Source organism: Orbicella faveolata, unplaced genomic scaffold (genome assembly GCF_042242905.1).
Source record: "Orbicella faveolata isolate gen_17 unplaced genomic scaffold, um_ofav_v1 contig_35, whole genome shotgun sequence".
NCBI classification, from domain to species: domain Eukaryota; kingdom Metazoa; phylum Cnidaria; class Anthozoa; order Scleractinia; family Merulinidae; genus Orbicella; species Orbicella faveolata.
In genome coordinates, this window is record NW_028301564.1 from 12,068,117 (window position 1) to 12,087,221 (window position 19,105).

A 19,105-nucleotide genomic window follows, 5' to 3' on the forward strand; every position below is an offset into this window, starting at 1 on the left:
ACAGAAAACTTCACTGCAAAGTTACAAAACTCAAAATCAAAATTCTACCTCTTCCTGGGTTAGCTTAATCGGGCTTCTAACAACCTGGCCCAGGAGCTACACTTTTAGGCTGGCCTAAATCTATATATTATCTTGTAAATAGTTACCATATATCTGAGGAAGGTTCAAGGCTGAAATGATGTATTTATTTAATCTCATCCGTCACTCAGTCAAAACTGAGTCAGACCAGGAGTTGTTCTCATTCTCACTATCCTCCAACACACAGACCTATAGAGCTTCACAATGTTATTAAAGCAACTAATTTTGACACCACTGAGATTTTCTTTATTTCTTTGGCAAAATATTTAAAGTTTATACTAAAGCTAAAGAGGTAATTTTCAAATATTACTGGGGTAGCTGTGATGGAATATTTTGAAGATAGAAAACCCATTATTTGGTCTTCTGAGCAACAATAACAGCGACACTTACAATTTATTGGTACAATCATTTCTCTTTGTAGTAAAACATGGCACACCCAAAGATGATGAATTAGAAGAACTGGGTGATGAAATTGTAGAAAAATGGAAAAAGCTTGGGCGTCGCCTAGATGTCAGTGATGCAAAGCTTCATGAAATAAATCAAGCTCATGACCAACTGTCTGAAAAGGGATACCACATGTTAAAACATTGGAAACAAGAAAAAGGTCCTGCTGCGACTTACCAGGCTTTGTGTGATGCGTTAAAACATAAATTTGTACAGCGCCAAGACTTGGCAGTACAGTTTTGTTACATTAATGGTAATTATGCTCTACAAATTGTATTAAATGGGTCTGAAATGGTTAGTGTGATAGACTCCATATCAAGCGTGTCAGGATTGGAGCCTTGAGTGAGGTCACTGTGTTTTGCTCTCACAATACCTCTCTTCACCCAGGTGTATAATACAACAGGGAATGCAAGACACGTTAAGACAATGACCTAAAAAATGTTATCTAACCTATTGACTGCATATGAAGCATACATACTTGTCTACTTAAGTGATAGTCACATGTCAATCATGATTTCATATCATGCCCAAATGATGTCATATTTGAAAATGTCTGCCATCTTGGATTTCAACAATTTTTCAGAAACACAGTTTCAAAATTTATTTGAAAAAAATCAGAAAATATAACTATACAAGGACTTTAAAAGTGATGATTTTGGCATAAATTAATCCTTGTACCCAGAATTTCACTACCACAGGAAATATAAAACGTTATGTTCAGGTAAGACATCCTTTGAAAACATGGTTGCCATAGAAACACCTGATCACATGACTAAAAAATTCTCACTGAAATGCTCTGTGGTCAATTTAAGGACTACTTTGTGGCTTGGACACTGAATAGCAGAAACATTCAGACAAATTGAATTCATTAGGCATGGCAATGTCAGGACTCATCTGCTGAAAGAGACCATTTTCCTCGCTAGTAACAGGCTAAATTCATTTCAAAGCTGTAAATTAATGTAAAGAATGAGTTTTATAGTTACGCAGTATTTACGTATCATGAGAGGTCATCCTTGGTAAAAAAACTACTTTGCTGATATCAAATGAAACATTTCTTTCCACGCTGTGTAGTGGGTAGAGTTGACAGTAATTTTGATTTTGTGTACTTGTACAAAGATGTTTAAATTAAGGTTGACATTCCCAGACTACATCACAGAATGATAATGCAAGGGCGTAGCTAGGGGGTCCTGGGGTGCCCGTGATCACCCCCCCCCCCCGTTTTGTAAGCCTTTTTGAAGCAAACACTTACAACGGGTGGCGAAAACGCCATGACGATCTGGTGAGTACCCTCACTTTGACACAGTGTGACCCCCCTTTGAAAAATCCTGGCTACGCCCTTGTATTTACGGGAGAGTATGAGAATTGTTCATGCTTTAAACCTGGATAGCTAAATCTGACTCACAATATATCCACTGGAACCCAAGAGTTTTGTCTCTTTCATGGTTCATTTGGTTAAAGTCGTTATTGCATGTCTTTATAGCACCCGCTGATCCAGTACCAGAAGGAACAGTAACAGGAGAAGTCTCTGGTGTTACTTCAAGAACACATTACAACAGAGACTCCAGTGGAGTGAGAAGTGGTCCAAAACGGAAAAGCCGTGAACGAGGTATTTATAATTGCCGAAGATGATTGTGTTGAGGTTTTTGTAGTAAATTGAACAACGTTTAGTTATATATTGGAGTCTTTACTTTTTTCACTTTTCACCATAATAGTCTGTCTTTGTTTTTTTTTCCTGTGGTGTAATGATTAGACATTGGTCGTATTTACCCAGACAGGCGAGTAATTCTTCTCATGCGTATTATGCCTCATAGTAAATACGGAAAGTGAGACGCAGTAAACTTCAGAAGAACTTAACAGTTTTATTTGTCTGGAAGACTGATAAAACAGACGCATTATACGTCTAAGACGTAAATACGAAATGCATAAGGTAAATATGGTAAATACAAGGCGCATAAGACAGACGAACTCATTTGTGAATCCACTCAACTACATTTTGTAATCAAGCGACAAACAGATTAGCTCACAGTAGAAGAATGAAGAATGCTCCCCTGATTTTAATCAGGAAAATAATAAAAGTGTTCCATCCATCCTCCCACCCTCTCACCCTCTCAACAAACCCACCCATTAATCCATTGATTGATGGATCGATAGTTGTTGAAACAGTCACAAGAAATCCATGTAGTACAGACAAACAAATACAATTAACAATAATAACAATTGAACGGCAAAATACTATCCTGCAAGATGACGAACTATTTCTTTATTAGGTATGTTGTCTTGGAAGATTCACTGTGTTAGTGCCACCAGCAGAAACTCAGAGGAGCAAGATCCTCAAGAACAAAGTGAAAGGGTGAACAGATACATGGCACAGACGGCTGTTGACGTGGTCATGAGGGGAACATTTGATCTCTCCTCTCTTGAAGGACTAGAAGCTTATCACGCATACTTAGTAGGAAAACTTTATCTATGGAATGTAACCTTTGAGAGGAGTAGCATCAAAACAACCGTCAAGTGCCGTAGCCTGGGGATTCTTGAAGGCCTGTGGGAGGATTATTGCTCTGGTCGCCTCAATGCAGAAGCCGAGAAGTGCCTCATTACAGAGAAGGTTAAGGACGCGCTTGGTATGGAGACTATAAAGTTAGTAACCACTATGATGGAAGAAGACTACTTGGCTTGCAAATTGTCTTTAATGGAAGTTTCAGGTACGTTTTATTCTTTTCAACTATTAGAACGATGTTATTATAGAGTTTGTTTGTTTGTTTGTTTGTTTGTTTTTTCATCGAATTGGAGTCCTTATGAAGGAACAAATACAAACAGCCATGCATGTTGGTTTTAAGTTTCGGTCATTTCCTTGTGTTTAATTTGTTTGGTCATCTTCCTGTAATGATCCCAACTCTCATCAGTGGTCTTTCATTTGGGTAATGTCCAGGATTAAACGAAGTAACGAAAATTTAGAATTTTACCTTTTTTAGTAGGCCGTTTGCAAACACTGCGAGATAAACGAAAATAGGAAAAGATCGCTAAACTCGTAAGGAAGTCCCCAAACGGCATCCACGAAATTACGAAAGTCGCAAAAAAAAATAGAGAAATCTCGAAAACTCGACGAAAATCGAAAATTTAATTTAAAACTTTAAAAAGAAATCTCCGAAAATCACAAATTTTACAAAATTCACGGACACTGAGAAATTGCAATAATTCACGTTAACATGCAATTAAACTAATCTAATATATAGATTTAGGCCAGCCCAAAAGCGGAGCTCCTCAGTTATTTTTCGGAATGTTGTTACTAATGAAAATAATCCAACATGTATGAGGTAAATTGCGAATGATTTAATAGTTTCAGCCGGAACTAGTATTACATCAGCAGATCGAGGTGTAAGATGGTGTGATTATGAAATATAGAGCCACGATTTCAAGGATTTCTGGGAAGCTACCAAAAATCTTGATCACATAACAGAACTGTCTTCTGTGCTTTTTGGTGGCATTTCTTGTTCTTTCCTACCTTATTCAGAAAGACAAGGCATTGTTATTAATCATTATATTCTTCCTTAGTTAACATGGGGACTCCCACACAAAAGAAGTTTACACATTTTTTTGTTGTGGGGACTGATTGAAATGCAGTGGTTACAATATACTCAGTCCCTGAATCTCTACCAAATGAAATCTCACAAAAATACCAAAACAGTATACATATGTGAAAAGTTGGAAAGTTTTGTTTTCTAACTTGTCCCCAAAGATACATTTAGCCATCTTCACTATTGTATGGAGTCTCCTCCTGCTGGAAGGGTTTGCAACAAATCACCCTCGCATGAATGGTAATTACGATATTTTTTTTTTTTGCTGATCATGAATACTTGCATAGGCTTCTAATAATAATTTTATTATTCAATTTCAATGTGATTTGTTCTTTTTCTCGACTGGCATTGTGGACTACTAGAGCTGCGATTGGGTTCCATTGATTAATTTTGCTATGATTAAATTATACCAAGAATTATCAGTGAGCTAAGAGGAAGTTATATTATGTACATGTATTGTGTCTGCACTACACAACCAAATGCACTCAAAGGTTATGAGGCATAGGTACATTTGTCAGAAGAGCCCAGCATATCCAAGATATGTTTTGATTGACACATCAATTAAGATAATTTACAGCAAAATGGATAAAAAAATACATCAATATCCTACATGCACCAAAGCCAGACATGGGGTTATAAGGCAATCGTTTAAACAACGGATTGAAATAATTTATAAATTAGAGAACACTATTTCTACAACAGAATGGAACAAATTAACCTTATCGGACATTGCGAATGGCAAGGCTGTCTGTAGAATGTCACAAATTTCTCAACCCTTTCTTTCTACAAAAATGCTAATCCTGCAACTTTGCTTAAGACCCAGTTCTCCATTTCATGTTGGCAAAATATCAATTTATGCCATGTCCAATGCAGATTATCACAAAATTGATTTAAAAGCTCAATAAATATCATTTTAAAGCCAAAAAGCCAATTATTTAAATAAACCATGAGTAAATTATCTCTAAGAAAAACTGATTAAATTAACAGGCACTTAAAAATAATTAGTTAATATGTGTTTCTTAATAATGTAATGCAGTGTATCTGTCACAATGTTGCAGCTATGATATTACTACAAACAGGATGGGTTGCAGAACTGAACCTCCAAGTCAGTTTATTCAATGAACTTGGTGCAGAATTTATAATCCCATCAAGTTGTCTGTAAATACAGAGAAACCAAACAAAGCATTACAATCATAAGTAATGAATTACTAAACTCTTTTACATGTACTGTATGAACAGTGTATGTTCCATTAATATTGGGGATCTCTCAGAAGCTGCATCCATGATAAATTAATTTGTTCCCAGATGCATTTGTTTATAGAACTTTTCACAAATTAATATCTCTGTCATAACAGTGACCTCTGTGTTCTCCAAGAATTAGCACACAAGAAAAATACACTCAGTAAGATATTGTTTACAATAAAAATCAATGCCTATAAGCAATCATAAGGACCTTAAATTTATATTACCTCAGAAATATCTCACCAGGCCATGGTTGCTTTGAAAATCTTTGATGTTTTAATACAGGCTCCCCATCTGTAACCTGTTCATATATTGACTGACAGGAACAGGCATGTAATTCCTTTCTTTGATATACAGTGTACTTCACTGTTAGCTGTTTACTGAGTGTTAGTAGTGAATCAAATGCTAGGGGGTCCAGGTACTCCAACTTTCACTGTGGCAGGCTCTGCCCTGAGATACAAAGCAAACTTACATAACTGTTATGAACTTCGCCACTTGCTTTCGAGTGCAAATGCAATTTGCTTCAAACAAGCAACTGGAACATTGAGGGTTACAACAATGTGCACTGTGAGTCCCAATCACAGGGTCATCCAGGCTGTTTGGTTGTACATATAACTGTACAACTGTATATGAGTTCAGCTTCCAGAAGAAAATCAGAGTTTGTCAGGATAAATACTGATGTTCTTGCTTACTCAATGAATGAATGTGCAGTTCCAGAAGATATTCACACCCAACACCCATTCACGGCCAGCCTTTAGAAATTCCAAATTAAAGTATCAGGAATCAAGAGCTCTAATAGAGAAAAAACCTCCATGTGGGGTATGAATCTTTTCTTGAAGAAAACAATGTCTGAGAAATCATTAATTACAAAATAATGTTTAAGAAACATCTTACCTTTCAGAGAATTTTGTAATCTACACTGTCTGGCCAGTTCATATACATGTATTTGACAAGTTGACACTGGGCATGTTTGTAAATTTGTGCACTTCAACATCACATTACTATGTAGTAGCACTGGCCAACTAAAAACAAACAGCATAATTTGGTTAATTAATATAAGCTGTACATTATTAGGTTGAAATATTGGTGTAGATTGTTGCACATCAACAGATACAGAAACTATTTGCACCTGAATCATAATGAGTGAAAAATCGTGCATGAGACATTTACATGTACATGTAACAGCCCTCCACCTCAGAACCATCACAGATATGATATGATATTTTTAAACTCTCTGAAATTTCAGACTATTCAAGATTAACATATGCACATACATCATCTGGGGCAACCCTAAAACACTGAATTTGGAAACCGAAATCCGGAATCCAGAATCTGGAATCCAGAATCCAGAACCAAAACCAGAATCTGAAATCCAGATATTATGAATGATGATAGGAATAATTCACTTCAGCAATGTCTAATAAATAAATATGAGCAAAAATCATTTTGTTGTTATTTATTTTCTTGGCTTTACTTCAGCCACAGACTGTAATTGCTAAAAAATTATTGACTAGTTCTGAAGAACCCTTAGCTATATATCTGGCCCCGTTGTTCAAAAGCTGCATAAAGCTATTCATTGGGTACATCACTATCCAGTCAGGGTTACTGATTTTTTGGGTGGATAGAGTTACTCATAGCCTGCAAGCAGGCTCTAGTATCTGTCTCTATTGTCTGAGCAGGCTAAATAGGTGTCTAGTGTTTTTCTGCATTGGCATGTCACCAAGAGCCTTCATGTGGCCTTGCCACTCACACCCCCAGCCCAAACACGAGAGCCTGCTCATAGGCTAAGTTACCCATCTTTTGTTCAAGCTGGCCCTGGTGAGAGCCCGGTTCTTGTCTAGATCAAATTGCTCTGAGAAGACTGGTGAGCAGCACATTAACAACAAGCTATTATAGGCTATTGCAGTGAGTTTCTGGCAGTCTTTTAGCATCTTTGAACAGCATGTGGTCTGATCTGTCAGCAAGTGAGAAGCAGATGGAAGTATTAAAGTGTGCAACATTTCTACAAATTGTTTTAATATGATGGCCGCCAAGAATATGAAATGCTGATTTGTCACAGTATCAGTGTGGAAATTGTGTTAATCTGGAATTGGTCTCGTATCTGTTGGAAAAATCACATTTCATATTTAGACCAGACGGGTTAGCCCTTGGACTTCGAAATTGGGGGGCGTGACCGTCAATGTACAGGGGGCTGCTACTGATGGATATCCTGTTCTCTATGACATTTTCTATCTTGTTCAGTATGTACTAGACATAAAGGATAAATTTATACTTCCGGTAAATTGAAGATCACTTATTAAACAAAATGGCAATTACCAGCAAGCTTATTTTAGACACTCTCGAGGTGCTTGGAATAAAATTAAGACGCACTTTACTGAGATTCTCGTAATCATAGCCCTCACTAAAAATAACGGTTGCACAATTTCAACAGACGGGGAATTTTTGTTTCAAAAAAGGTTAAGTTTGAGGTCCTTTTTACTTGGCAGCTTACTTTTACAGTCGAAAAGCTAAGCAAAACAATTTTCGCGTATTTGAAGAACTTATTTTCTTTGATTTGCGGATTCTGGTTTCCAGTTTCTGGATTCCGGTTTTTGGTTCCAGATTCCGGATTCCGGTTTCTGGGTTTTAGGGTTGCCCCATATTTAACATATTGTTTGCTTCACATTCAGTTTACACATGGCTGTTATCCAGCATAGGCAGACTTATAAGTTTTCCTTCAAAAATATATTGCAACAACTATTGCATCTTTCGTTACCTATTCTTGTGATGAAATGACACAAAATTCAAGAACAAGAAGTCATAAGCATAAAACTAACTTACATGGTAGTGCTTACAGTTCCTCTTACTGTCTGCATATGCTGTCCATAAACTGATGCTGCCTGGACAATGTGCTCATTATTTTTCTGATCACACCTTTTAAAACGTCACTGTTATATAATTTGTCCTGAAAAAGCAATACATGAAATGTTATGCCTTTGGCACTCACCAAATACCTTTACATGATGTATAATGTACACCATATCAACATTCACAATTCTCTTTACTTTCATTGTAACTCTTTTGTGTCATTTTCCCTCACTTGAAGACAGGACTTCCACATTAGGTTATAATTTGCCTCTGGAATCTCTATGAATTCACGGGGAGTGATAACAATTAAATCATGACTAATTTTAGCAAAGGAGGCATTCAAATGTCAGATTTTAATGCTAAGTTTATACAGTAACTTTACATTACTCTTCGTACATATATATAACCTCTCAATTATTGCACCTATAGACAGAAGGTGTGCTGGGGGAAGAAATGTTCTAAACTCTCTGAACTTTTCCCCCTTACCTGTAATAGGATGACTATTATGAACTACGGTTTGTAACCATTACACCAACATCAGGTTATGTATACACATGTATATTTTGTTGTCGTCTGTAATCATAAAAAAATAAAAATTTAAAATCCTCCATAAAGTTCACACTCAATAACACTGCTACATGTAGCGCTGTTACTGGAAATCAATTTAAGTGAAACTGTTGAAACAGCTCTGCCAAAATTTTTCCTAGCAGTTAAGGCAGGATAACAGAATATACATGTAGCACACAGCAAAGGCTACAGATACACACATGTTAGTTATCAGTTAGGATTTGGTGAGCTTCTGTGCTGTAGGTATGGTGGAAAATAATAGATTATCAGAAATGAAGGTTCCTGAGACATTTTGACAGCACTGAGAGGAATTAATATATAAATTCACAAAAGAAGGAGAAGTTCTTGCCCTGTCCAGTTCTCTGTAATAAAAATATCATTTACATATGAGTCATTTATAATATGTGGTTTGTGTTTAAAGCCGATATAATGCACACTCTGATTGACCAATTCCAGTGCATTATTTACATTTACATGGTATACCTCGGTAAAACCATAAAACATTGCGTGCGACTAAAATAAAAAATATAAAAAATAAAAAGAAATGCCTAATTCATAACAATTTAAAATACTCAACACTAAAACGAATGTAATTCTTTACTTGAAAATTATTCTCCCGTAATGCCCATGGGCCAATTACAGGCATGCTAAAAAGTCGTAACACAAAGTAAAAGGATATTACGAAAACCATTGCTTTTTTCCGGAAAATTGTAGCGACTGAAGACAATGATGGAACACTCTGAGAGTGCATTCTATCAACCTGATGAGATAAAATTTAAGGAGAATAGAGAATTCACAAAGTTATATCACAAACAAATTGGTACAGGACAGGAGAAAGGAAACTGTACAGCCAGGAAGAAACTGAAACTTTCTTCGCCCAGCAAAAAAGTATGCATGCACAACAAAGAAAACAGTCAGTGACATTCATTTAATAAGTTAGTAAATAAAAAATTAGTGTGAAGAAGAGAGCAAAGAGAGAGAGAGTGGAGATAGGAGAACGCTCTCTCCAACTAAATTGTGTATATATGTATGTAAAAGTTATTCTTATTACTGAGAAATGGTCAGGGCAAGAACTTCTATTACACTGTTCAATTTACCGAGTTAATTAGTACTATCTCACTTTTTTGGAACATTTCCATATTAAGTGTAAATACCGCATTGGGGAATAACCTCTTATTAACAAAATACGGTCCATGTACCCCCAACCAAAAGCAATGGCACAAATAACATGAAATAGCCAATCAAAATCAAAGCAGAGCTTTATTTGCAGACAGGATTGCCATGCATAATCGTCTACTCGACATTTTGGACTATATAAGCATTTCACTAAACCGAACTAATTGGACAGACAACAAAATAAAACGAGGAAATCTACATTATAAACACAAGATGCATATCACTACATCTGAGCTCGAGTGTCAACAGCAAATCCCTTTTCAATGAACGGTGACCGAATAAAAGAGAGGATAAAGATAATTCGTTTAAGCTTGCGGTGTTAAAGTTGAAAAATTATTCACGCTTAAATTTGAATATTACGGAGAGTCTGTATTTTTGCCGACGGCTTAATTTAGCTATGCAGTCATTTTATTGGCAGTAGCTTTACCAGTCTTCAACCAATTTAACTTCGGAATTCACAAAAGCATTTCGCCAAACCGAATAAATTGAACTAACAAAACGAGGAAATCTCCATACTTTGTAATCACAATATGCAAATATTCACATAGGAACAAAAGTAAATTTAGCAAATCCTGTTCGCTTCGGCTTAAAATGGTGTGTAGACCTTTCTTGGTTCAGTTTTCAACAACAGAAGAACAAATTTTAGCAGTCTACGAAGCGGCAGTGCTAACTAAATCAGAGAAAACTTCAAAACTCGCCCGGCCGTGTTTATAAGTACGATTTTGGTTAAGCTTATTTTTAGATGTGAGATTATAAGCTTAAATTGACGACGAAAATCGATAGAAAACATAATTTGTTTACAACTTACAGCAACCTCCAAAGCGACCCACGTGTTATTGTTTAGAGACGAGCGAAATTAAAACGATGCAATTTTTAAAATCTCTTACAGCATGGCTTCAAATAAGGAAGACTTTTAATGGTTCCAATTGAAAATAAGCTTATATCGCCGAGGAAACTTGTTAATTTTCATACCAAACGCAACAACAAAAGTCACTTACCGCAAGTTGGCAATTCAGTTCGGCCAGTGTAAATCTTCCAGGCAGAAACTTGCAGCAAAAGTTGTGAAGACTAAACTGAAGTTATATTTTCGATAGATCAACGAATCAACCACTTCTTTCCGCTACGTTTACTGTTTTGCAATTTCTCTAAAACACTCGGGTACGTTCGATTTCTCTAATGTTCATCACTTGACCAAATCAGGTGACTTTTGAATTTTCTTGCACGGCTGCACAGCATCACGTTCGCGCGAATTTTGAACTTGGCCATGGGGAGTTCGGCAGTCTTCTGAATCAATTTGTCGGGTACTTTCGCCTCCTTTCTATAGCCCTCGTTAGCTTTGGTTCACGGCATTGTTCGGTATTATTTCACCTCCTTTCTCTAGCCCTTGACTAGCTATAATTCACGGCATTGTTCAGTACTGTTTCGCCTCCTTCCCCAGCGCTGGCCCGCTCAGTCTTTTTCACGATCTTCTTCGCTACTTCTTTGCCTGTTAATTCGTGCTTTCTGTCTTTTGCTTCAGCGCAACCCTGTCTTAAAAATATTAAATCAACCTCCGCTATCGTTTTTCTTTAAAAATTCCGCCAAGAAAAATGGCATTCACCCGCTACCAACTGAGGGTGCATGTCTCTGTCAACCTATTAGCTGGAGTATGGCCGCCATCTTGCGCGACTCCGTCGTCGTCGTCGTCGCCGTCGTGCGTACGCGCCCACGAGCAATACCGCTAGCCATGATAACCATGAGAAAATCAATTCATGGGTTTCCTTTTCTTCCCTATATGGGTATGGGGCTCCGCCGGGGCTCCGCTACTAAAATTACGAATCATACGAAATTTACCGTAAACTCAAGTGACTTGAGGATTAAATGGCTCCCCAAAAGACTAAGAACGTTCAGTCTCGGTCGGAAATTAGACTTTCTTACAGAAAAAAGATTGTGCTCTAGTGAAAGATATATACCTATCGTTTTTAAGGCCTATTGGCTGCTTGTTGCCTCTAGTCCCAGTGGTTATTCCAGGCAGTCTGTGTTCTTTTTAATATTATTATTCTTTTCCTTAAAATGTGACTATTTAAGTACAGCAAGGCATTTGGACATTCCTCCCTTTTAAATCAAAGCTTGCAGCAAAATAGATTTTTAAAACAGGACTTATTTTGAATGAACTGATTTAGAACATGTCTCAGTTGTGACAGTGAGGTCGTTTGTACGCGACAAACTCGAGGTTGAAGTGCGGGTAAAGTTTGATATGTTCCTGATGTATTTTTGTGTAAACAATGTGTAACTTTTCTGATGTTTGAAACCGTTAAAAATTTCGAAGTTTTTTGTCCATATTTTGTGCTGTCTTTGGCCGAAGATCTTTTGGGTCGTGTTGTATTCTGTGTTGAACATTTTAAAGGCGCTGAAACAATAAGTTGTCTATACCGAGGTGCATGGAAAAATGATAGCCAAATCTTGACTAATAAACGTTCAGCGTTAATGCCATTCAACTTGAGAAAGATTCCCAGCTATGTTACCCTATGTATAGCGAAAAGCGCAAAGTGTAAAATTTTGTGTTCTAGCAAAGTGAAATGCCAATCGCGATGTGATGACCGTCATTTTTCCTTGTCGTTTTATGGATAATTTCAAAAAAATAAACTCCACTTGGTACGTACGTAGCGCTACAACTGAAAAATTAAGAGTAAAATAGCTATATAACTTACGAATTTGGCCATATATGGCTGCTTTGATTCACTGATATTCACTTTTGTTTCCCTTGTGACAAATATGGCCGTTAATCAGGCTGATAACTTGAAAAAATTCCAATAAAGTAATTGTGGCAAAACCAGACCCTTGACCCTAAGGTATGATAGTTGCTATTTCTTCTTCTTTTTTGTAAATTAAAATCTTTTGCAACAGGTTCCTCTGAAGAAGTACCACAACTTGCGTTCAATATGGCTGAACTACAGCAGACTAAGGGGTACTTTGATCGTGCTCTAGACATAGAGCTGAAAAAGCTTGGGCCCAAGCATATTGACGTGGCAACTACGTACAATAATTTGGGTGTTGTACAGCGTGAAATGGGCAACCTGCAGCAGGCCAAGGAGTATTATGGCCGTGCTCTAGTCCTTCATTTCTTGAGTCAAGAACTGCGGACCATTATCCTAGATTAGCTCCCCAGGCAAATGATGACTTGCAAACAGGAAACGTAAAGCCCGAATAGTGGCTGACGCAGTGGTTTCGTACGCATTCTCGCACTCAATTGGGAAAACTTGAATCCACTTAGATTTCGCATCTACTACGAGCAGAAACATTTCACCATTAAATGGACCAGCAAAGTCAACGTGTATCCTCTCCCATTACCGGGTGGGCTAGATCTAAGGATTGCTGACTTTAAGAGGGCTCTTAGAATGGTTAGCTTGGCAGGCGTAGCAGTCTTGTACTGTTTGGTCCACATCTTGATCCAGACTTGGCCACCACACGCGCATGTACAATCCCAGTAGCGAAGACCATCCCAGGATGATTCAAGTGCAACTCTAACAAAACAGCCGCCTGATATTTCATTGGAATAACCACTCGGGTACCACGAAGGATACAGCCATCTTCAACGGTAAACTCGTCTTGTTTACTGTAATAAATCTTTAGCTCTTCGGTGATGTTACCCTCTGCTGGCCAACCGTGCAAAATGTTGTACATCGCGCGCGAAAGAATGGTGTGTCCTCGCGGATGTTCGACGCTGTAATTGGTGTTCGCTCCGTTTGAACGCGATTCACTTGATCAGCCTCGATATTCACTCATTCGGTTCTTCCACAGTCCTTTTTGGTAATCGAGACAATGCATCGGCACTGGCATGATCCTTGGAAGCTCAATATTCAATGTCATACTGATAGGCAACAACTGAAGAGCCTGACGTTGAAGGCGGGACACCGCCAGCACAGGGATAGCCAAGCAACAATGTGAGAGGTCTGTGGTCCGTAAGCAATGTAAAGCGTCTTCCAAATAGGTACTGATGGTATTTCTTAATACCAAAGACAATTGCAGAGCTTCTTTCTCGAACATGAAATCATTCTGCGCACTTGCTGAGAGACTGAGGGATGCATACGAGATTGGTCTTTCTTGCACTTCATCAAAGATGTGCGATAGGACAGCTCCCAAACCGAGTGATGATGCGTCAACCGCAAACCGAACTGGTTGATTCGGATCATAGTGTGCCGATAATGGTGGGCTGAGGAGCGCTTCTTTTAACTTCTTGAAAGCTTTTCGACAGGCATTTGTTCATGCCCAGGGTGTATCAAAAAGTCAACAAGTGATTCAGTGGGTTGACAACGGTCGACATGTTAGGAATGAATTTACAATAGTAATTTACGATAGTAATTTACGATGGTAATTTACCATCCCCAAGAAAGTTTTCAGCTCCGTTACATTCTGCGGCTCAGGAAATTCTTGGATGGCTTGCATTTTGCGCGGCGAAAAGTGAATTCCATTCCGATCCACCACAAACGCGAAGTACTTAAATAAAGTCTTCATAAACACGCACTTTAACCCCTTTAATTTCACACCCATACTGTCCAAGTGTTTCAGAGTGTTCTCAGAATTGCAAAGATGCTGTTCTTCATTGGACCCAGTAACAATCAGGACATCCAGGATTCCACCAACTCCGTTAAGGCCACTCATGATAGAATCCATTGCTTGCTTGAAAATGGCCGGATTTGCCGCCACTCCAAACGGTAAGCGCGTGTAACGAAACAGTCCCAGACGAGTATTAATTGTGACATACTGCCTGGATTCTTCATCTTACAGCACTTGGTGATATGCCGAGGACAGATCTAGTTTCAAAAACTTCTCACCACCATTCAACGGCGTAAATAGCTCTTCCGTAGTTGGCATGGGATACTTGGGTGCGTCTATAACAGGGTTGATAGTGACCTTGTAATCACAACAGATCCTCACTGTACCATCTGGCTTTAGAACTAGAACGATAGGCGTGGCCTAATCTGAAAACTCTACCTTCTCCAGCGCAACGATTCTTTCCAGCCTCTTGAGCTCGTCTGCAATTTCTCCTTCAGAGCAAAAGGAAATGGTTTTGGCTGAAGGAATTGCTGGGTGGCATTTTCTTTGAGCTTGAGAGGAGCGGTCACTTCCTTTATTGTACCCAGGCCCCCATCAAACAGTGGTGCTTACTTAGAAACTAGTGTCTCAACTTTGTAAACCGGTTCCAGAGACATCTTTTTGATCTGCTTCCAGTCCAATTTAAGAACAGGCAACCAGTTTCGTACCATAAGTGCTCGCCCATCACCTGCAGTGGCAATAACTGAAAGGTACGCTTCTTGATCACCATAAGACAGATGGACCATGGCTTCCCCAATAACAGGCTAGACTAATAACGGGAACTTCGTGGCCTAAATAACTGCGCAATTTCACGTCAGTTTTCTGTAGGTACTTCGCTCACAGTAAATCAATCCACACAGTCTTGGGAATGATCGTCACCTAGGCATCCATATCCAGCTGCATATTCACGGACTTTCATCAATAGCTATCAATTATTACACGGGTACAATCGACCATGGAAAACATATGCCAGGTGGTTTTATCAACAGGTTTGGCCATCGTCTCCGTCTCATTAACGTTATGGATTCCACCGGGCTCTTCTCCTTTTTCTTATAATCTGCTCTTTTGCCTTTTGGTTTCCGCTGAGTACGCTTCTCTGGGCACTTCATAATGATGTGAGCAAGCTTCTGCCATCCGTGACGTTGAGCTTTCCGATGAAAATAATTTTCCGTAGAATGATTTGTTTACCGTTTCTGAAACATTCGGGAAACGTTCTAACCACTTTGTTAATGCCGTGGGGGTCACCATGAAATCACGAGGCTTCCTTTACCCTTAATTCAGCGGCACAGGCTTTTTCCACTGCGATTGGTAATGGCAACACAACTTCAGCCAGTAACTTGCGTTGAATTGACTTTGCTCGCAAACCACAAACAAACTGATCACGAATGACTTCCTCACGATAGAAACTCCGCTAACTTTTGGAGCTTGGCGAAGTACTGCCTAACAGATTCTGAGTCTTGTTGTTCGGCCTTGTGAAAGTTGTTTCTTTCTGCTTGTATCTGAGTATGCTTACTTTCCCTTGATGCTACCGGTAAAATTGCCTGTTGTTCATAGAATTTACCCACAAAGCAACAAGTTTGTTACGGATGTGGAGAACAAGGCTACAGGTAACTCAAAACTTAATGACAGTCCTGGACCTCCAACTCAAAGAAGTCCGTATTTTATGAAACTAACTTAATAGCCCTTATGCGTTTAATACGTTTACGTTTAATGCGTTTTCGTTTAGTTCTCACTATTTTGAGTAGTATTTTTGCTTATTTAAGTTAAATGTATTCTGTTGCTGTATGATATTCTCTGTATTAAGGAAAATAACATGGTTGTTGTTGTTGTTGTTGTTGCGTGATGACATCAGACTAGCTAAAACCGCCACCAAACCTCGGTTTGAGAATGCAAATTTTAAATTTTATTATGAACTAATTCCCAAAGCAGCAATGATGAAAAGAATACCCACGTGAAAACATTACGAAGGCAACTAAGGTTTGAGAAAATGTCGCGCAAACGAGGCTTGGTGGGAAATTTTGAGCATGTTACGTAATCGCGCATAAGACCTATTACACAACAAATATTAAACATATTTCCAATTTTAAAAATGTAATCACTTATTTATATATATAAATACTAATTACAAGTAACTTGTGAATTGCGTAATCCCCACTGGACTATCAGACGACACACACAGCTCTTTGTCAACAACGATTTTTATACATCTCGTATTTACCTGGATGCCGTTAATGTAAAACGTATTGTACGTCTCAGACATATAATTTGTTTTCCCACGTAAATCAATCTCGTTCCCAGAGCCCGCGTGTCTTTTGGTCAGCGCCAAGACACGGAGCTCTGGAATAATCAACTTCCAGACTCCAAGATTTTAGGAGTTCCGGTTTCACGGCGCATGCGTGCCTTGGTTTAAAACATGGCAATATCGTTCCCAGAGCCCACTTGTCTTTTGGTTGGCGCAGACCAAAAGACACGTGGGTACGTTTTACTGTTTTCAACTCTTAGAATGATGTTATTATAGAGTTTTTTCTCCATCGAATTGCGGTCTTTATGCGTGAACAAGTACAAACAGCCATGTCTTACAGTTTACATTTTAAGTATCGGTCATTTCCTTGAGTTTCATTTGTTTGGTCATTTTCCTGTGATAATCCCAACCTTCATCACCGGTGGCCTCTCATTTGGGTAATATCCAGTATTAAACACAATAACGAAATTTAAAATTTTTACCTTTTTTGAGTGGGCTGTTTCTAAACTTTTATTTTTTTATTCTTAGAGTTTTTGCTATTTTCGTATTTTTTGCAACTTTCGTACTCTTCGCAGATTTACCGAAAACTGCAAATTTACGAAATTTACGAAAACTTAGACAATTACAATAATTTCCATTAACATCGAAGTGATCGACAAACCATATTAAGATAAGAGGTTAATGAATGGCACCAAGGGAACCTACTAAAATAGGCCAATTTCGAAGCCTAGAGGAATAAAACAGAAAAAATTAATTATTCATCCCTCGTCCCCGATGTGATTTCTTTTGTTTTATCCTTCAGAGCCAAGTTAGAATTTTAATATAGATCGGAATTCGCCTATTACAAATCGTACGAAATTACCATAAACTAGGGAAAACTGCGAAAATTACAAGTGTTGACAAAGAAGCCAAAACCATGTGAATGCATGATCCACTGCAGAAGGGCTAAGCTTAAAACGTCTAGATTTTATGTGACTTTTTTGGCACTTTTCGTATTGACTCGGTTGTATTTTGGTAAGGACCTCTTTTATAAAAACGCCGAGATCAACTCAAACTTTGAGAAAATGCCAAGAAAACACCCCAGACAGACAGTCACCATAGGAAGCTTATTTTGACAACTTTTTGAAAGAACAGTATGACCTATGGTAAAATGTAAAAGTTAGTCTTGTCAGTCCAATAACTAAATGCTTTTAGGAACAAATTTGAACAGAAACAATGAGCTTGTCTTACCGGACGCTTGGTTCGTTGTAGAATGCCTTCGGTTAAATGGTTATCTGTATTTTTTCATTCACGAATATGGCGAAAACTACTTAAGACTTTTAATTAAGTACGAATGGAAATGGTAACTAAAGAACATCTCGAGAATGTTTCAAGCGCAAATGCCCCCCCAAAAAAACTAACAACGCTCAGCCTCGTCGGAAATTAAACGTTCTTACAGAAAAAAGATTGTGCTTCAGTGAAAGATATATACCTTTCCTTTTAAGGCCTATTGTCTGCCTGTTGCCTCTAGCCCCAGAGGTTATTCCAAGCAGTCAGTGTTCTTTTTGATATTGTTATTCTTTTCCTTAAAATGTAACTATTTTATTCCAGTATAGCAAGGCATTTAGGCGTTTCTCCCTTTTAAATCAAAGCTTCCAGCAACGTAGATTTTTACAACGGGACTTATTTTGAATGAACTGATTTAGAACATGTCTCAGTTGCGACAGTGAAGTCGTTCGTGCGGGGCAAAATTGAGGTTGAAGTATGAGTAAAGTTTGATACGTTCCTCATATATTTTTGTGTAAACAATGTGTAACTTTTATGTTGTTTGAAACCGTTAAAAAGTTCGAACCTAGTTTTTTGTCCATATTTTGTGCTGTCTTTGGCCGAAAATCTTTTGGGTCGTTTTCTATTCTGTGTTTAATGTTTTAAAGGTCCTGAAACAGGTTTTTTATACCGAGATGCCTACAAAATTGATAGCCAAATCTTGACTAATAAACGTTCAGCATTCATGCCATTCAACATGCGAAATGTTACCCTAATGTATAGCGAAATGCGCAAAGTGTAAAATTTTGTGTTCTCGCAAAGTTAAATGCCAATCGTTGTGTGATGACCGGTCATTTTTCTGTGTCCGGCGTTTTATGGATTATTTTAAAAAAACAAACTCCACTTGGTACGTACGTAGTGCTACAACTGAAAAATTAAGAGTAAAATTGCTCTATAACTTATGAATTTGGCCATGGCTGCTCTGATTCACTGATATTTACTTTTGTTTCCCTTGTGACAAATATGGCCGTTATTCAAGCTGATGACTTGAAAAAATCCAATAAAGTAATTGAGCCAAAACCAGACCCTTAAACCCAAGGTATGGTATAATTAA

The 19,105-nt window shown here is 38.1% G+C and overlaps 1 protein-coding gene and 1 long non-coding RNA gene across 4 annotated transcripts in view; one reads left to right on the forward strand and one right to left on the reverse strand.

The window, feature by feature from the left end:
• Positions 1–19,105, forward strand: part of LOC110057601 (uncharacterized) — a 31,820-nt gene that overhangs the window by 6,342 nt on the left and 6,373 nt on the right. Inside the window, exons 3-5 of the mRNA XM_020764194.2 lie at positions 500–775; positions 2,003–2,128; positions 2,790–3,224. Of these exons, the coding sequence (XP_020619853.2) occupies positions 500–775; positions 2,003–2,128; positions 2,790–3,224 (837 nt within the window). The remainder of the gene's footprint in view (positions 1–499; positions 776–2,002; positions 2,129–2,789; positions 3,225–19,105) is intronic.
• On the reverse strand, positions 4,382–11,726 carry LOC149103309 (uncharacterized). Of its 3 annotated transcripts, none has more exons than XR_016202118.1 (5): positions 10,928–11,726; positions 8,160–8,283; positions 6,234–6,361; positions 5,567–5,789; positions 4,382–5,253 (listed from the first exon to the last, which is right to left on the reverse strand). It is a non-coding gene; the product is annotated as an uncharacterized LOC149103309 (long non-coding RNA). The 3 variants fall into 3 exon arrangements; XR_016202117.1 differs by having other exon boundaries at positions 8,160–8,465; XR_016202116.1 differs by lacking the exon at positions 4,382–5,253 and having other exon boundaries at positions 5,607–5,789; positions 8,160–8,759.